The sequence below is a fragment of the Cebus imitator genome, unplaced genomic scaffold (genome assembly GCF_001604975.1).
Source record: "Cebus imitator isolate Cc_AM_T3 unplaced genomic scaffold, Cebus_imitator-1.0 Scaffold215, whole genome shotgun sequence".
Taxonomy (NCBI): domain Eukaryota; kingdom Metazoa; phylum Chordata; class Mammalia; order Primates; family Cebidae; genus Cebus; species Cebus imitator.
Window position 1 is genome coordinate 253,066 of NW_016107530.1, and position 17,037 is coordinate 270,102.

At 42.8% G+C, this 17,037-nt stretch overlaps 1 protein-coding gene across 3 annotated transcripts in view; it reads left to right on the top strand.

Annotated features, from left to right (window-relative positions):
• Window positions 1-9,395, top strand: part of ASCC1 (activating signal cointegrator 1 complex subunit 1) — a 123,731-nt gene extending 114,336 nt beyond the window's left edge. For 2 of the 3 annotated variants that reach the window (XM_017548824.2, XM_017548823.2), the window contains exon 10: window positions 8,474-9,394. In XM_017548824.2, coding sequence (XP_017404313.1) covers window positions 8,474-8,590 — 117 coding nt within the window. In that variant the 3' untranslated portion in view covers window positions 8,591-9,394. Of the gene's footprint in view, window positions 1-8,473 lie in introns of all 3 variants that reach the window. The other variant, XM_017548822.2, reaches the window with a different exon arrangement.
• The last annotated feature ends 7,642 nt before the right edge of the window (window positions 9,396-17,037 follow it).

A 17,037-nucleotide genomic window follows, 5' to 3' on the forward strand; every position in this document is an offset into this window, starting at 1 on the left:
TTTTTTAGACAGAGTGTCAGTCTGTTGCCAGGTGCCAGGCTGCAGTGCAGTGGCGTGATCTTGGCTCACTGCAACCTCTGCCTCCCGGGTTCAAGCAATTCTCCTGCCTCAGCCTTCTGAGTAGCTGGGACTACAGGTGTATGCCACCACACACTGCTAATTTTTGTCTCTTGACCTTGTGATCTGCCCGCCTCGGCCTCCCAAAGTGCTGGGATTAGAGGCATGAGCCACTGCGCCTGGCCGCAGGATTTTTCTTGATCCTTTCATCAAGACGGGGTTTTGTGATGAGGGTACCCCATTTATTTGGCCTGCCGTGCTCAACCCCTTGTGGGTGGGAGCACATGAGTAAGGGAGTATGGGATCTGGCTGGCCATTTTGGGAGCCAGCAGAAGCAGGCTCTGTGTGGGCCCTGTGGCAGTGCCCACTTGAGGGTGCTTGCAACCCCAAAGCCCTAGAGGTGAATGCTCTCCTAGTCCTGCTGTCCATGGACAGCAGTGTGCCGTCAGCTCAGTGGTACCCTTGCCTTGTCATGGGGGGGTGGCTGCCCTCTGCCACTGAGGGCTAAGGGCCAGTGTGACAGCCTTTTCTGGGTACCCGAACCCAGTGGGTCCCAAGCTCTTGTCCAGTATCCAAGAAGAATTGAGGTTGCCCCGGCACTTGAAGGATGGTGAAGGCGGAAAATTGTATTAAGCAATGGAAATGGCTCTCAGCAGACATAGGAGCCGAAAAGGGGACAAGGGGACAGGATGGGCAGGTAATCTTCCCCCAAAGTCTTGCCTGTCTCTGGCCAGCTCTTCCCTGAAGTCAAGCCATCTCTCCGAAGTTAAGCTATCTCTCCTCCAGGGTCCAGCCATCTGTCTGAAGTCAGGTCGCCTCTGTCCAGTCAAACTGCTTCTCTCCCTCCACCAACTGAATCTGGGGTTTTTATAGGCACAGGATGGGGGGCGAGGTGGGCTGTAGGTGGTTTTGGAAAAGGCAACATTCGATTGGTTAAAAAAAAAAAAAAAAAAACGTTATTTATAAAGAACCAATTGGGAGAGAATGGGCAAACAAGGATAGAAGTTCTCACTTTGGTCTGCTGGCTTCAGACTTTTCAGTGTGATGGTGGGGTTTTGCTGGGGACCTGCCCCTGTCTGCCTAGGATTTTTCTGCCTCCTGTCTCTATCATTATGAGTACTTGACAGAGGATAGCAGCTGTGTGTGTAACAGTTTTCAAATGTCAAACTTATTTAGGTTTTAATAATTTTTTTTTAATTTTTTTGAGACAGGGTCTCACTGTGTTATTCAGGCTGGAGTGCAGTGGCACAATCTCAGCTCACTGCAACCTCTGTGCCACCCTACCAGCTCAAGTGATCCTCCCACCACAGATGCACACCATCACACCTGGCTAATTTTTGTATTTTTTTTTTTATAGAGACTGGGTTTTGCCATGTTGCCCAGGCTGGTCTTGAACACCTGGGGTAAGGTGATCATCCTGTCTCTGCCCTGCAAAGTACTGGAATTACAGGCGTGAGTCACTGTGCCCGGCCTGGTTTTAAATTTTCTTAAATCATCCAAGTTATTTACTAGTGATATCACAGTGATTGGCAGTTTTAATTCTATTTTCATTTCCTCATTAAGTATCTGTAGTTTTGTGTACTGTTCGTTGTTACGTTCCTTTAGAGCAGGTTTTAAAAAATACTGACTTCCATAACAACAGGGCTCTATATGTGTGCGTGTCAGAGAAAAATATTTTCAGAAAGAAAATGGTTTAGGTTTCAAAATCCCCAAGGGAATTGTTATAAAACAACAGTGAGGAGAAAAAACTCAACATGATTCAGATATCTTAACTAGATTGTTTTCAATTTAAATTTCTCCTGTTAGGTCTATTATTTTCTAAACAATAGAACACTCTGCTCTTTGAGTATAGTTTAGGTTCAAAAGAGCAACCAAGTTTCTTTTTTTTAAACTTGTAGTTTAAGCTTTTTCTTCTTTTCCCATTCAAGTACCAAATTAAATGTAGCCTTTTAGTTGACTTTTGCTTATTTTCATCCAGAATTCAATTAAAATTCTTCCAGCTGAGCTAGAGCCATCGGATTCTTAAGTCACGTCCAGGAAAAGCTGTGGCAGTGAATATAGGAATAGCACGTGAAAGCACATGTTCATTTCAGTCTTCGGGAATTGTCTGGGTCAGCGTTTCTCACTGTGGCTATTTAATGGGGCGGTGTTTCAAGGGGAGCCACCCACAGTAAGGGGCAATAGAGTACAGGAATCAAAGGGCTCAGACTCTAGAGTGAGGCTGCCTGGGTGTGAATCTCAGTTTTTTTACCTGTACTTTGTAGGAGAGGAAAGATTTCTTCTCTCACCTATCACTAGGTCCGTGGTTGAGGCCCCTGTAACAAAATCAGATTAATAAGAGAAAAGCATACACAGTTATTTAATAGAAGCTTTACATGACCCGGGAGCCTTCAGAAACGTGGCCTAATGGTAATAAACTGAGGGGAGTCTTAGCAAGGCCTGCTTGTTCCGATTCTTCGCTATGCCCTGTATCTTCACAGATAAGTATATTCCTTTCCTCTGGGAAAAGGGAGGGTACCTGTCGAATGAGAGACCTGCTTCAGGGGAGAAGAGCAGGAGGTCACAGGATGACCTTCCTAGGTTTTATCATCTTCAGGGAAGAAGGGCTATGGAAGGTGGGAGAGACTTGACTCCTTCTGCTGTTTGCTCAAATGCCAAGGTGCCATATTTGGGGATGTCCTGAACACTGTCAATTTTATGTGTGTCTTTGGGCAGGTTACTTAAGCCATCTAAACCTAAGGCTCAGCTGTAAATGGGGATAAATCATAGGATCTATTTCCTGGGGTTGTGAGGATGCAATGAGAGCCTGGCACGTGTGTTTAATAAATGTTGGCTGTTGTAATTTTTATTCATGTTTTCAATACCTACGTATTTATGGTTCACTTTGATCTTTTTTTTTTTTTTTTTTGGAGACAGGTCTTACTCAGGCTGGAGTGCAGTGGCGTGATCTCTGCTCACTGCAACCTCTGCCTCCCAGGTTCAAGTGATTCTCCTGCCCCAGACTCCCAGGTAGCTGGTATTACAGGTGCCTGCCACCACACCGGCTAATTTTTGTATTTTTAGTAGATACAAGGTTTCATCATGTTGGCCAACCTGGTCTCGAACTCCTGACCTCAAGTGATCCATCTATCCAAAGTGCTGGGATTACAGGTGTGAGTCACTGCACCCGGCTGATCTTTTAATATCTAACTATTGGCATTAGGTAACTTTGTTTTTAAAATCTCCTATTATGATAAATGTGAATTCATAAAAATTAAGCGACATGGTAAATACCATCATAAGCAAAGTCAAAAGACATGACAAACTGGAGGAAATATATGTATTTGCAACTTGTAACATAGACAAAAAGGGTTCATTTCCCTAATATAAAAAGAACTACAATTCAATAAAAGAAGGGACACTTGGAAAGCCTTTTATGGTGATCTGTTTCCACTTAACTGTGCTACAGATGTCTCTAATGCATATTCTCAGAGTCTTCCAGGAAAATCCTAGATTGGAGAAGGGCTTGGGACACAGAGAGTTAGTCAGTGTGACGTAGCCGTGAGCGTGTAAGCATACCTGAACTTGTCGTTGTTGTTTTCCCTGTGAAATAGCTCCCTCTCAGAAATGTTCTGTTACTGTCAGTGGCAGCCTCATACACACACGTTTGACCCATCATCACTCATTTTTCCCATCTCCTTCTCATCCAGAAAGTCACCAAGGTGTTTCTATGTTTCTTTTTTTAATTTTTATTTTAGGTTTGGGGGTACATGTGAAGGTTTGTTACATAGGTAAACATGTGCCACAGGGGTTCGTGGTGCATATTATGGCATCACCCAGGTATTAAGCCCAGTACCCAGTAGTTATCTTTTCTGCTACTCTCCCTCCTCCCACCCCCCACCCACAAGTAGACCCCAGTGTCTGTTGTTTCCTTTTTTGTGTTCTAAGTTCTTGTCATTTAGCCCTGGTCTATGTTTCATTCATAGTTTAATTCATGGCTTCATTCATTCATTCACATCTGCTCCAGTGTTTCCAAGCCCACAGCCTGTTTGTAATTTAGACACTCAGCATCACCCTCATGACTGAACTACTACCATGGTCTCCTTTCTTTTCTTTCTCTTGTTCCCTTCTCCAGTCAGCCTGACACATCACACCCAGGTTAATCTCCCTAAAATGTGATTTTCATCGTGGGCCACCAACCTACTTTAAAGCCTTCAGTGGTTCCCCACCATGTAGGATGAAGTCTGACTTGTGAATTTGACCCTCAGGTCCCCTAGACACCCTTAATCTGACTCTCCTTCCTTCTGTCCGTCTCACTACTTCACTCTAGGAACCTTCTAGACATCTAAACTGTTAGCCTGGCCCAGCCCACCATGCCCATTTCTGCCTGCATGCTGCCCTCTCTCCCCTGTGTAATGCCCCATACTTGTCAAGGCCCAGCTCTGGTCTAGTCCAGGTTGCTTTCCTAGGTCCCCAGCACTCAGCATCCTTTGTTTCCTTACCTTCTGCTATGTTTATTGATGGCGTGTACCTCTCATCTCACACACTTAACCTTTATTGTCTATATTGTTTTAGGTAAACTTTTTTCATTAAAGTAGAGCATACATACAGAAAGGTACAGAAAGGTACACAGATCACAGAGCAAAGGACTCAGTGACTTTTCATAAGGTGGACACACCAGGTCATCAGCATTTCCCTCCTATGATATGCACTCTCCCTAATGAGATGGTAAGCACTTGGGAGTCAGAACTACTTCATGTGCCTCTTTTGCATGAAAATGCATAACATCAGGTGCACAACAATATTCCAGATCAGGAACGAAGCTAAGAAAGAGATCTAGGTTTTCACAAATAAGAGACATGTAGAAAGGTCCCCTGCCCACTTGATTTGAGGTAATATAATTTGGTAAGTCCTGTTTAGAAATTCCTATAAATTAGACCTTGAAATCCGGTCTAGACAAATGCATATCACAGTTTGCTCTTTCCAGACTTGGGGATGTACACAGACAGCTGCAGCATTAGTTTTCATTGTCATTTTGTCCAACAGATATTTATCAGTCAGATGCAGTCTACTAGATAATGTTACAGTGTATGGTAGGATCCAGCTTCTTCCTCTGTAGGGCTTATATTTTAGTGAGTCACTAGAAATAATTGGTAGAACTAAAAGAAAGACTTAAGAATAAAGATACATTGGCAGGACACAGTGTCTCATGCTATAATCCCAGCACTTAGGGAGGCCAAGACAGGAGGATCACTTGAGCCCAGGAGTTCAATACCAGCTTGGGCAACATAGTGCAAGACCCTGTCTCTATTAAGAAAATAAATGAAAAGGGAAAAAAGAATAAAGATATAACAGACCAGGCATGGTTGCTCATGCCTGAAATCTCAGCACTTTGAGAGGCCAAGGCAGGTGAATAACTTGAGATCAGGAGTTTGAGACCAGCCTGGCCAATTTGGTGAAACTCCATCTCTACTGAAAAATACAAAAGTTATCTGGAGGTGGTGGCATATGCCTGTAATCCCAGCTACTTGGGAGACTGAGGGAGGAGAATCACTTGAACCTGGGAGGCGGAGACTGGTGAGCTGAGATCACACCACTGCACTCCAGCCTGGGTGACAAGAGTCCATCTCAAAATAAAAAATAAAAAATTTAAAAAAAAACAACTAAGCAGTAAGATTGCTAGTTAATTATCTGTTAATAAATCATTGTAAACATACAGAGGGGACAAGACCAGAGGTAGGAAGGGTGGCATGAAGATTGGCACTGGCACTAGGGATGTCTGGATGAGAAATCCATTTGTCGTGATATTATCAAAAGGTATGAAAGAACATGGTGACTTACAAAGGTAAAATAAACACAAGGGTAGTGATGGCAGAGAGGTATTTAAAAACATCATAAGAAATACCATATGGAAATACCATTTTGCTATGGAAATACTAATTTTCCATAGCACTTTACAGTTTACAAGGTACTTTTTATTTTTTTAAACCCTCCACAGTGAGCACACAAAGTACTTGTACTTGCTCTTTTTTGTTGTTGTTGTTGTTGTTGGTTTGTTTGAGACAGAATTTTGCTCTTGTTGCCCAGGCTGGAGTGCAATGGTGTGATCTTGGCTCGCCACAATCTCTGCCTCCTGGGTTCAAGTGATTCTTCTGCCTCAGCCTCCTGAGTAGCGGGGATTACAAGCATGTGCCACCACACCTGGCTAATTTTGTATTTTCAGTAGAGATGGGGTTTCTCCAAGTTGGTCAGGCTGGTCTCAAACTCCCAACCTCAGATGATCACCCGCCTCGGTCTCCCAAAGTGCTGGGATTTCAGCCATGAGCCACCATGCGCAGCCTTGTACTTGCTCTTATGAGATCTTTGCCCATTATGCTCTTTTGCCCCGGTGGTAGTTATTACAGTGGGCAGTGTTTTCTACCGATGGTCACACAGCTTACATGTCCAGGCATACATTTAGAATCCAGCACTCTTTCCACAGCCTGCCCTTGCCTTAGTGGATGTGAGAATTTATGTTTAGTTATCCCTCTCAATTTTTCTGTTACCTCATTGCAGTCACATCCTAGCTAACTTCATGATTGCTACATTTGCTCTTTCTTTAAACCTGGAGCAGGAGACTATCCCTGGCAGATCACGCTGTCCGTAGGCCATCTGCATAAGGCAAAGTGAAGTCATGGGTAGGTCACTTGCAGCTCCTCACTGTGGCCTCCCCACTACTTGAAAACACGGGCACAAAGAGAAGGTAGAGAACCCACAGGCTGCCAATCCTTAAAAAGTAGCTTGTTGAAAGAATTATGAGTTTCCTTTTAGTTTTCTTTTATATTGTCTTTTATTGCCTTCTTGGTTATAGCTTTTCTATACCTGGAAGGCTTCAGTTTGCAGAGCTATAAATCTGTCAGTCTTAGTGACGTGTCTTTCACTTCAAATTAATGTTCAGCAAAGGGATTAGCAGATAACCATTTCAGGCTGAATTTCTTTACATAAAAGGGTGGATATGGTTTGAGCATGCTGCCAAAGCCAGGGAGAGAAGTTAATTGTGTAAATCAATGCAGGCAGGAGCTGATCACCTTTCTGAAACACAAGACAATGCAGCACACAACCTCTATAAATAGATCTTTGGGGTCAAGTTGATGTCATGTTGAAGAATCAATATTTACTGGGCTTCATTAAGTTAGCCTTTAATGAACCCTCAGGCATTTTGCTAGGCCATTAATTGCAGGAAGAGGAAAAGCAATGGTGGCCAAAGTCCATGTGTGTGGAGGTTGTATAAAAATAAGTGAAAAGACAGTCACTTGCCTATGTGCAAAGGTCCACTCAAGCATCTTGGGTACGTGTATCACAGGGTTTCACTGGGGCCAGGCATGGTGGCTCATGCCTGTAATCTCCGTGCTTCGGGAGGCTGAGATGGGAGGATTGCTTGAGTTCAGGAGTTGAGACTGCAGTGAGTTATGATTGCACTGCTGCAATCCAGGGCACTGCAGCCTGGGCAACAGAGTGAGAAACCCTGTCTCTAAAAAACAAACAAAGGCTTTTTGGGATTGTATTGACATTTTAAGAAAGAGCGGTTCCTACATCCTAACAGAAGAAGGTACACTCTTTACTCTTTTGACACTCCTTATTCAGGCAGTATGGCTGCATTTTCCTGGGATGAATTCTGATGTCATTTTGGGTTCTGCCTTATAAATGTGGTAATCACAAAGTCCAGCCCCTCTTGGAGTACATATGGTTCATCCCTCCCTCTGACACACTTGAAAGCTTTTCTAAAGTGCAGGATCATAGTAAAAAGTATTTTAGGTTGCTGGCTTGAATTCACGTTTAATAAAGGTGTTTGATAAGTAATCACTTGCACTTGTTTTGTTGGCGAGTAGAAGCGCCCCTCGGGTTGTTCTGTGCATGTGGATGTTCCGTGCCCCTCAGTGGCTTGTCTGAATCACTTGTGAGTCAGGAGCCTTATCTTCTATTTATTTTAGTCAGCACTCCTAACAAATGGTGTTGATTAGGTAGAGGCGTATGTTACATCAAATTTAACCCTGGTGCAACAAAACTGGGATCCCTGCACGGTCAGTAACTGGAAGTCAGAAGCAGCCTGGTCAGGCTGTGTGAGTCAGCGTTTGGCCACGGGGTTTTTGCTGCAAGTTCTTGGTCATATCCGCTCAAGAGATGAATTTTGGATTTGACTTTATAGAACCTCTTTCTCTGGTGCATTTGTCAGAGGAGACTTTAGAATTAATCAGAGAGGAGAGCTGGCTGTTCTTTTCTCACTCCCACCCCCATCCCTCCTCTCCTGGATCATTATTCAGAGTAAACACTGAAAAGAAAAAGCATGAGACATTTGTTGGGATTGTTGTGGTTTGGTGTTTTTACAAGAGAATCTGATGTTTAATATTTTCACCTATACTTTAAACATTCATTCTGGGTTTTTATTCTTCCTTTTCAGTTGTTTGAGAACTTCTACTTTGGTTCCCTGAAGCTGAATTCAATTCATATCTCTCAGAGGTTCACAGTAGACAGCTTTGGAAACTATGCTTCCTGTGGACAAATCGACTTCTCTTGAGGTGGATCTTGGAAAGCACTAGAAACTGAACATCCTCACCAGGTGCTGAAGAAAAGTGTCTTCGTTTTAATTGCCAAGCAGGGATGTGGACATTTGGATGGTGACTTTCCTGGGTGGTTCTCCATGGATTCACCATCGCCTCTAATGCTGTCTGCAGCTATCAAACTACCAGCCAAGATGGTGGTGGGCATAAGGAGAACTTGTACCTGTAACCCTTAGTGTATTCTTTCTGGTTGTCTTCCTTTTAAATTCTGGTAAAATACTCATAAAACTTACTGTCTTTACCATTTTAAGTGCACAGTTCAATAACGTTAACTGTTAATACATTCATAATGCTGTGCAGCCGTCACTGCCATCCATCTCCACAGGCTTCTCAGCTTGTACAGCGGAAACTGTGCCCATTAAAGAGTAATTCCCACTCTGCCTGTCCCCCCGCAGCCACCATTCTACTTTCTGTCTCTGTGGTTTTGAGTATTCTCAGTATTCCATATAAGTGGAATCATAGTTACTTGTCTTTTTGTGACTGGCTTATTTCACTTAGCATAATGTCCTCTGGGTTCATCCATGTCATGTCAGGTGGCAGGATTTCCTTCCTGTATTATAACATATAATCGAATGTTCAGTTACATGTGTATACCACACTGTTTGTCCATCAGTGAACACGGCTTGCTTCCTCTTGACTATTGGGAGAAGTGCTATTACAGACACGGGTGTGCAAATATCTCTTTGAGACTCTGCCTTTAATTCCTTTACTACCCAGAATTTTATCTTTAACAAAATAACTATTAAAGGTTTTGCCTTTCACTTTGCTTGGTTTATCATTTTCCTACCAAAGTTTGTCAGTTTTTTTTTTTTTTTTTGAGACAGAGTTTCGCTTTGTTGCCCAGGCTGGAGTGCAGTGGCGCGATCTCTGCTCACTGCAACCTCCACCTCCCAGGTTCAAGCGATTCTCCTACCTCAGCCTCCCGAGTAGCTGGGACTACAGGTGCCTGCCACCACACCTGGCTAATCTTTGTGTTTTTAGTAGAAATGGGGTTTCACCACATTGGCCAGGCTGGTCTCGAACTCCTGACCTTGTGATCCGCACGCGTTGGCCTCCCAAAGTGTTGGAATTAGAGGCGTGAGCCACTGCACCCCGGCCAAGGTTGTCCTCTTATTATTTGTTGGATTCCTGTTCCTTCACCCATCCCCACCTTCACCTTCCCATGTCCCTGTTAGAGTTGCAGTATTATAGCTTTTTTCTGTTTACTTTTCAAGGCAGCAGCAAAACAAACTGATGGTATCACCAGGACTGTGCAGAGTTCCCTGGAAGAATGTCAGCCCCAGGAGGCACTCACTCCTTCCTCACCACGGACCAGCAGAGGGAGTGGGTATTCCCAGCAGTTGCCTCCATCCTTCCAGGGGGAATGCTGGGGAGCCTGAGCCTCCCACTCCTCTCTCCTCACATTCTTCCTCCCTCCATGTCCTCTTCCTCCTTATTCTTATCTTGATTCTTTCTTTCTTTCTATTCTTTAAGTCTGCTTCTGAACTTTGTGTTAAGTCGCTACATTGTGAGGACTGTCTAACACTGAGATTTTTTATTGGGACTGCACAAATCACTTGTGAATAAATGAATGTTTAATAGTTTTCCTGTTAGTATGATCACATCATTTGAATTTGACCCCCTTCCTGTGTTGGGATACAATGTTGCCCTCACTTATTCACTAGCATAGCCAGATCATTCATGGAGGACTTACATTAGTACTAGTACCTGCAAGGATGTTTTTTTTTTTTTTTTTCCCAGAAGGCCTCTTTTTTTCTACTGGATATTCATTTTCTATGTAAACTGAGATTTTACCTCACCTCAGATTGTTAGATGGCACTTGGGAATGTGCTCCAGGGATAGTGCTGAATTATGAAGCCGACTGTGGAGTTTATGCCCCGTCTCATCTTGGTGTGCCTGCACTCTCTCATTGGTTTATTTCTGACAAGCCACTGGGCAACCTCAGCCAGGAAGTAAATGTCACTTCTTTTGGGGGGTGTCTGAGACTTACGACTTATCTTTGTAGGAGTTTTTTTTTTGTTTTTTTTTTTTTAATTTTTTTTTTTTTTTTATTTTTTTTTTTTTTTTTTTTTTATTTTTTTTTTTTTTTTGGATACAGGGTCTCACTCTGTCGCCCTCTCTGGAGTGCAGTGGCACAATCACAGCTCACTGCAGCCTTGACCTCCTGGGCTCAAGCTGCCCTCTCATCTCAGCCTACCGAGCAGCTGGGACTACAGGTGGGCACCACCATGCCTGGCTACTTTAAAAAAAATTTTTTTTTGTAGAGCTGGGATTTCACTGTGTTGCCCAGGCTGGTCTCAAACTCCTGGTCTCAAGCCATCCTCCCACCTTGGCCTCCCAAAGTGTTAGGATTACAGGTGTGAGCCACCCCACAGGGCCTAAATACCAAATTGTAAATAGAATTGGAAATTGTGTTATTGAGAATTTAGTGATTACTCTTCCCTAAGACTTGTTAAATAATTCTTCTCAAGTTGTTTGCCTTTTTCCCTCTCATTCTCTCAAAGTTGTACAGTGGGGTTTTCCAGAGTCTCTGTGACGTGACAGCATCATCAGTCTGGTGGTTAATGGAAGGTGCACTTTTGTATTTTTGTGTTCTCTAGACTTTTGTAAGTTGGTAGGTATTGGTAGAATTGGAACTTTTTTAAATTAAAAAATTTAAAAATTTTTCCTTTTTTTCACATGCTTTGGTAGGCAGAGATAAAATGTTCTTTCTGCTGGGCACAGTAGCTCATGTCAGTAATCCCAGCACTTTGGGAAGCTCAGGTGGGTGGATCACAAGGTCAGGAGTTCAAGATCAGCCTGGCCAACATGGTGAAACGCCGTCTCTACTAAAAATACAAAAAAAAAAAAAAAAATTAGCTGGGTATGGTGGCACGTGTCTGCAGTCCCAGCTACTTGGGAGGCTGAGGCAGGAGAATTGCTTGAACCAGAACCCAGGAGGCAGAGGTTGCAGTGAGCTGAGATTGCACCACTGCATTCCAGCGTGAGCTACAGAGCGAGACTCCATCACACACACACACACACACACACACGCAAATTATGAAGTCTGTATTCTAGTTTTGGGGACAGCGTAGCTCTTTGGAAATACAGTTTTCATTGCTGTTGTGGAAGAGGGAGTAACAGATAGTTTTGATGTGAACTTTCACGAGAAAGCAAAATGTTAGAGAGCAACATTAAAAGGGTTAGAGCTGGGGTTAGAAAAGAATTCTAGATTCAGACTTCCTCTCACCAAATGACAATGGGGTAAATGTTGGAGGATTTGCTGCTGCTGTGCTTACAGTCAGACCTTCCTTCATGTTACCATTTTGTAATTCATTCTACACTGAAATAGTTCATTGTATCTAACACTGCTCCAGCCAGCTTTTGAGGCACTGACTTCACCCTCAATTCCTCTAAGAGGAAGAGGGAAACAAATCTCTCACTTGCATTTTCACAGAATTTGTGAATTGTTATACATGGAACTTTGTTATGGAGAGTAATTTTTACTTTGGACACATTATAAATGTTACTTATAATGATTATTTTTAAAGCGTGCTCTAGCTTTTCCTAAACTGGGCATTGAGTAGAATCCAGCATTGTAATACTTCAGATTTGGTTCCGGTTTGCCCGTGCACTGTGCTGGAGCTCACTGTCCCTGAGCTCGGAACCCAGCAGTACTAGAGGTGTATGAGTTGCGTCAGTGGAGCACTTGTCAGCTTCCATCTTCATACCACAGGGAGCATGAATGTTCAAGCCCATGCTGCTAGAAGTGAGGAAAGTGGCTGCTGTTACGGTTTTTATTAAAAGCTTTTTTTTTTGGTAAAATGTCCTTTAAACAAAGACAAGTTTACTTTGTGAAAAATCATCAAGCTTATGCTTTGTGCTTTTGTCAGTGTGTGTTATACTTCAATTCAAATGGGAGGCTGAAACCAGAGGTTCGCTTGAAGCCAGGAGTTCAAGACCAGCATGGGCAAACTAGCAAGACCCCGTCTCTATAAAAAATGAATAAATAATAAAAGAAAATAAATGGTAGCATCCAGAGGTAATTACTCCCTATACATTTAAACATATATCAAATGTGAGAAGTTAAGAAATTTTTCACAAATAACAGCTAATATTAGTGGAGTGCTCACATTTGTCATTTATTTTTACATCAATCTTTTCAACAACCAACTTAAGTATGTAATATTATCCTCATTTTACAAACTGAGGGTTAACAAGGTAAAGAAATTTTTCTTAAAGTTGGGGGCAGTGGCTCACACCTGTAATCCCAGCGCTTTGGGGAGGCAAGAGGATCGCTTAAGCCCAGGAGTTCAACACCAGCCTGGACAACATGGTGACACCCTGTCTCTACAAAAGAAAATTAGCCAGGCGTGGTGGCATGCGACTCTATTCCCAGCTACTTCAGAGGCTGAGGTGGGATCAGTTGAGCCCAGGAGGGCAAGGCTGCAGTGAGCCATGCTCACATCACTGCACTCCAGCCTAGGTGATAATGAGTGAGACCCTGTCTCAAAAAAAAGAAAAAAAAAAAAATTGCCTTAAGTCATAAAGCTCATACCAGCAGCTCTCAGTGTGGTCTTTGGACTTCCAGGACTCCCCAGGAACCTTTTAGGGGATGTCTACAAGGAGGTCCAAACTGTTTTCATAAAAATACTAAGGTGCTATGTGCCTTTTTAACTCATTCTCTCATGAGTGTTCAGTGGAGTTTTCCAGAGGCTCTGTGACATGGTGGCATCACCCTGATGGTTAGTGGAATTGTGTGAGTGTGTACGTTTGTGTTCTAGAATATTGTAAATTTGTAGGTTTAGGGTCTAAATACATGTGTTTTAAGAGATTAACTCAGTTTGCTGTGAGTGCTTCTACTGTGCTCTTACTAGCTATTTTCATTTATACCTGCTGCTGTAGGCTGTCATGACCACCCAAAATCTACATGTTGAATTTCTAACTCCTAGAACCTCAGAATGTGACTATTTGGGGATTGGGCTTTTAGTGGGGTGATTAGGTTAAAATGAGGCTGTTAGGGTCAGCCCTAATCCAATCTGTCTGGTGTCTTTACAAGAAGAGCGAATTTGGACACACAAAGAGACACCAGACTAGTGCGTGCACAGAGGAAAGACTGAGGACACAGCAGGAAGGCAGCCATCCTGCAAGCCGAGAAGCGAGGGCTCAGGAGAAACCAAAGCTACACCAGCTTGATCTTAAACCCCAAGACTCCAGAACTGTGAGAAAATAATTGTCTGTTGTTGAAGCCACCCAGTCCGTGGTACTTTGTTACGGCAGCCTTGGCGACATACACTTGCTGTAATGCAGAAGCTTATGTGAGACTCTGCCTGTCTTCTTCTGAACCAGACACTAAAGAGATTTGTAAAAATGTAAAACAGTGCCACTCTCTTACTAACTGGGGGAGGGGTAGAGACAGTTGTTTTTCATAAACTATTCTGTTAAATATGAAACAGGTACATTCTTATTTTAAAATTTTTAAATTCTTAGTTTGATTTTCAAATACAGTAAATATCTATATATGTATGTGTATATATAAATATATAACTAAAATAAAAGTTCTTTGGGGCCCTCAGTAATTTTTTTAGTGTTAAGGGCTCCAGATTCCAGAAAGTTTGAGAATAGCCACATTATACTACACTTCCAAATGAGATCCTATTATATGTGATCTTGTATAACGAGCTTTTCTCACCCAGCAATACATAGTGGATCACATTGGTTTTTAATAGATACAGATCTACATTATTATTTTTAATGTCTGCACACTAGTCTGTTATAGGTATGTTTTCTCCTTTAGCTAGGTAGTTCCTGGCTAATGGACATTGAGCTGGTTTCCAGGTTGGGCTATTATGAACAATTCTGGATTCAGTCATCTTTGTGCATTTATCTTTTTGTGCTTGTAGGGTCATCTAGAAATGGAATTAAATGGGTTTTAAGATGTATTCAATTTGGGTTTCTTACTAGAAAACTAAGGTTTCTCTTTCTCCGTTTTATAATTGCTAAATATTAAGTGCAAACAGAAAAATGTGTAAAATATATGTACCACTTAACACATATACCTGGAGGCTCCTCATGTTTGGGGCCATTGTTTTGAAAAGGCTGACCTGCCAGTAATTCTTTCAAAAATTAGGAAAACCAGGCTGTAATCCCAGCACTTTGGGAGGCCGAGGCAGGCAGATCCCCTGAAGTCAGGAGTTTGAGACCAGCTTGGCCAACATGGTGAATCCCCATCTCTGCCAAAAATACAAAAATTAGCGGGACGTGGTGGCAGGTGCCTGTAATCCCAGGTACTCGGGAGGCTGAGGCAGGAGAATTGCTTGCACCTGGGAGGCAGAGGTTTCAGTGAGCCGAGATCATGCCACTGTACTCCAGCATGGGTGACAGAGCAAGACTCTGTCAAAAAAAAAAAAAAAAAAAAAAAAGGAAAAACCTTTTCTTTTTATTCTTTTTTGTTTTCTTTTGAGAGTCTCACTCTGTTTCTCCAGCTGGAGTGCAGTGGCGCGATCCTAGTTCAGTGCAGCCTTGAACTCCCAGGCGCAAACATCCTCGTCGCATCAGCCTCTGAGTAACTGGAACCACAGGCACGGTGCAACCTGGCTAATTTTTTTTCATTTTATATAAAGATAGGGTCTTGCTATGTTGCCCCAGCTGGTCTGGAACTCCTAGGCTCAAGCCATCCTCCTGCCTCTTAGCCTCCTAAAGTGCCGAGATTACAGGTGTGAGTCAGCACACCTGGCTCTTTTTTTTCCCTCTTTTTAAACTAAAACTATTGGCCATTTCCTACAACTTTTACACCAGTCATCTGGAAATTTGGGTTCTTTTTCCTAAATAGCATTACTGTTGGCTTAACTAATGGGACTGAACTGTTGTTGATTAGCTTTCGACATAAGACTAGTATTGACCCAGCCTGAAGGTGCTACAGAAAAGCAAACCCCACTGGAGAAGCTACCTGGAACTGTGGGAGCCATTTTAACCCTCAGAGTCTGGAGACAGCTGTTGTCATATTGATGGGCATCTTGACAGCACCTTTCTAAACTCTTTATTCAGCAACTTTGGTAACTCTAGAAGCGCCTGAGATATAACAGGAATGGGAGAGCTATGGTATCTGGTACCTTTCTTCTCTGCCTTAGAGATACATAGTTAGCTTTGCTAAAAACAAAAGACCAACAAACAATAAAAACAACCTAGGATTGTAGGATTGAGATGGTGGAAAAGATGGCAAATTTTGGTAAATCTTCAAAACTATGGGACACCATAGCCTTCTCTTCCCAATCAGAGGGAAGGTTAACTTTTTAAAACATGCCCATTATGCCCAGATACTTAGTATGTAATTTTGCTTTTGTTTTACAGCAGTTTTAATGGTGGTATTATTAATTTTAGATAGAAAATAGGTAATTGCTCAAGCATCCAGCCAGTAAATGGGATTCTGTCCCCCAGTCTCCATGACAGCAAGCCGTGCTCTCTCACTGTACGGCGCCAGGACACACCCAGGAAGAATGCTTTATCACTGTGAGATGAAGATGCCAATGGCCAGGGCCTTACTGCAGCACCACTACTAAATCCAATGGCAAAGGGAACAAGAAAACACGGAAAGGGAGCTATTGTTTTCTGTTTTCCCAGCAAGACTCCAGCCTCAGCCACTGAGGCATTGAGTTCCCAGACAGGCCCGATTCAGGGTGACGAGGAACCTTGTCAGCTGTGTTTTTTCCTACTGATTAAGATCATGTTTTTAAGATCATTGCCTTTTAAATTATTATTGTTTTAGATCACAGCAGCTAACTTTTGTTGTTGTTGTTTGTTTGTTTGTTTTTTAATAAAAACACAATCTAGGGCTTGGGTACCAAAAGTTCAGTACATTTTGTCTCATCAGATGACCTGTTTCCTCTTTAATGTATATGAAATGTAAACCTCTCCCCATTTATGCTGTGATCCTGGGACTGTGGCCAGCCTCCAGCCTTACCCACTGTCATGCCAACATTCAAATCTACAGGCAATAAGAAGGGTCACAATTTTAACAAAACCAGGAACACCTCAAACAAAACCAGCACTCCCCCACTACACACACACACACACACACACACACACACACACACCCCTTCGCAGCTTCTCCAGTGGCTTATTCAAACTATATTGAAGTCAAAAAACCGTATGTAAATATGCCTTTTTCGAATTTGCAGCCTCCAAGGCAGTTGAAATGGTCAGACATTTGCCTTTTAGGGTTGTCCTAGGAAGAGCTAACAAAAGGGGTGACAGCCCCTAAACAGCTGCTTGGGGAGGAGGACATCTGCCTCTATTTCACCAGCCACTCAGTGCTGAGGCCTTGCCTTGCGAAACGTGGAGCCGCTGGGGAGCAATGGTGCTGAGCAGCCAGTTGTTATACGGCTTTTGTCTTAACGAAGCCACCCATTACGGTAGAGCTGTAACT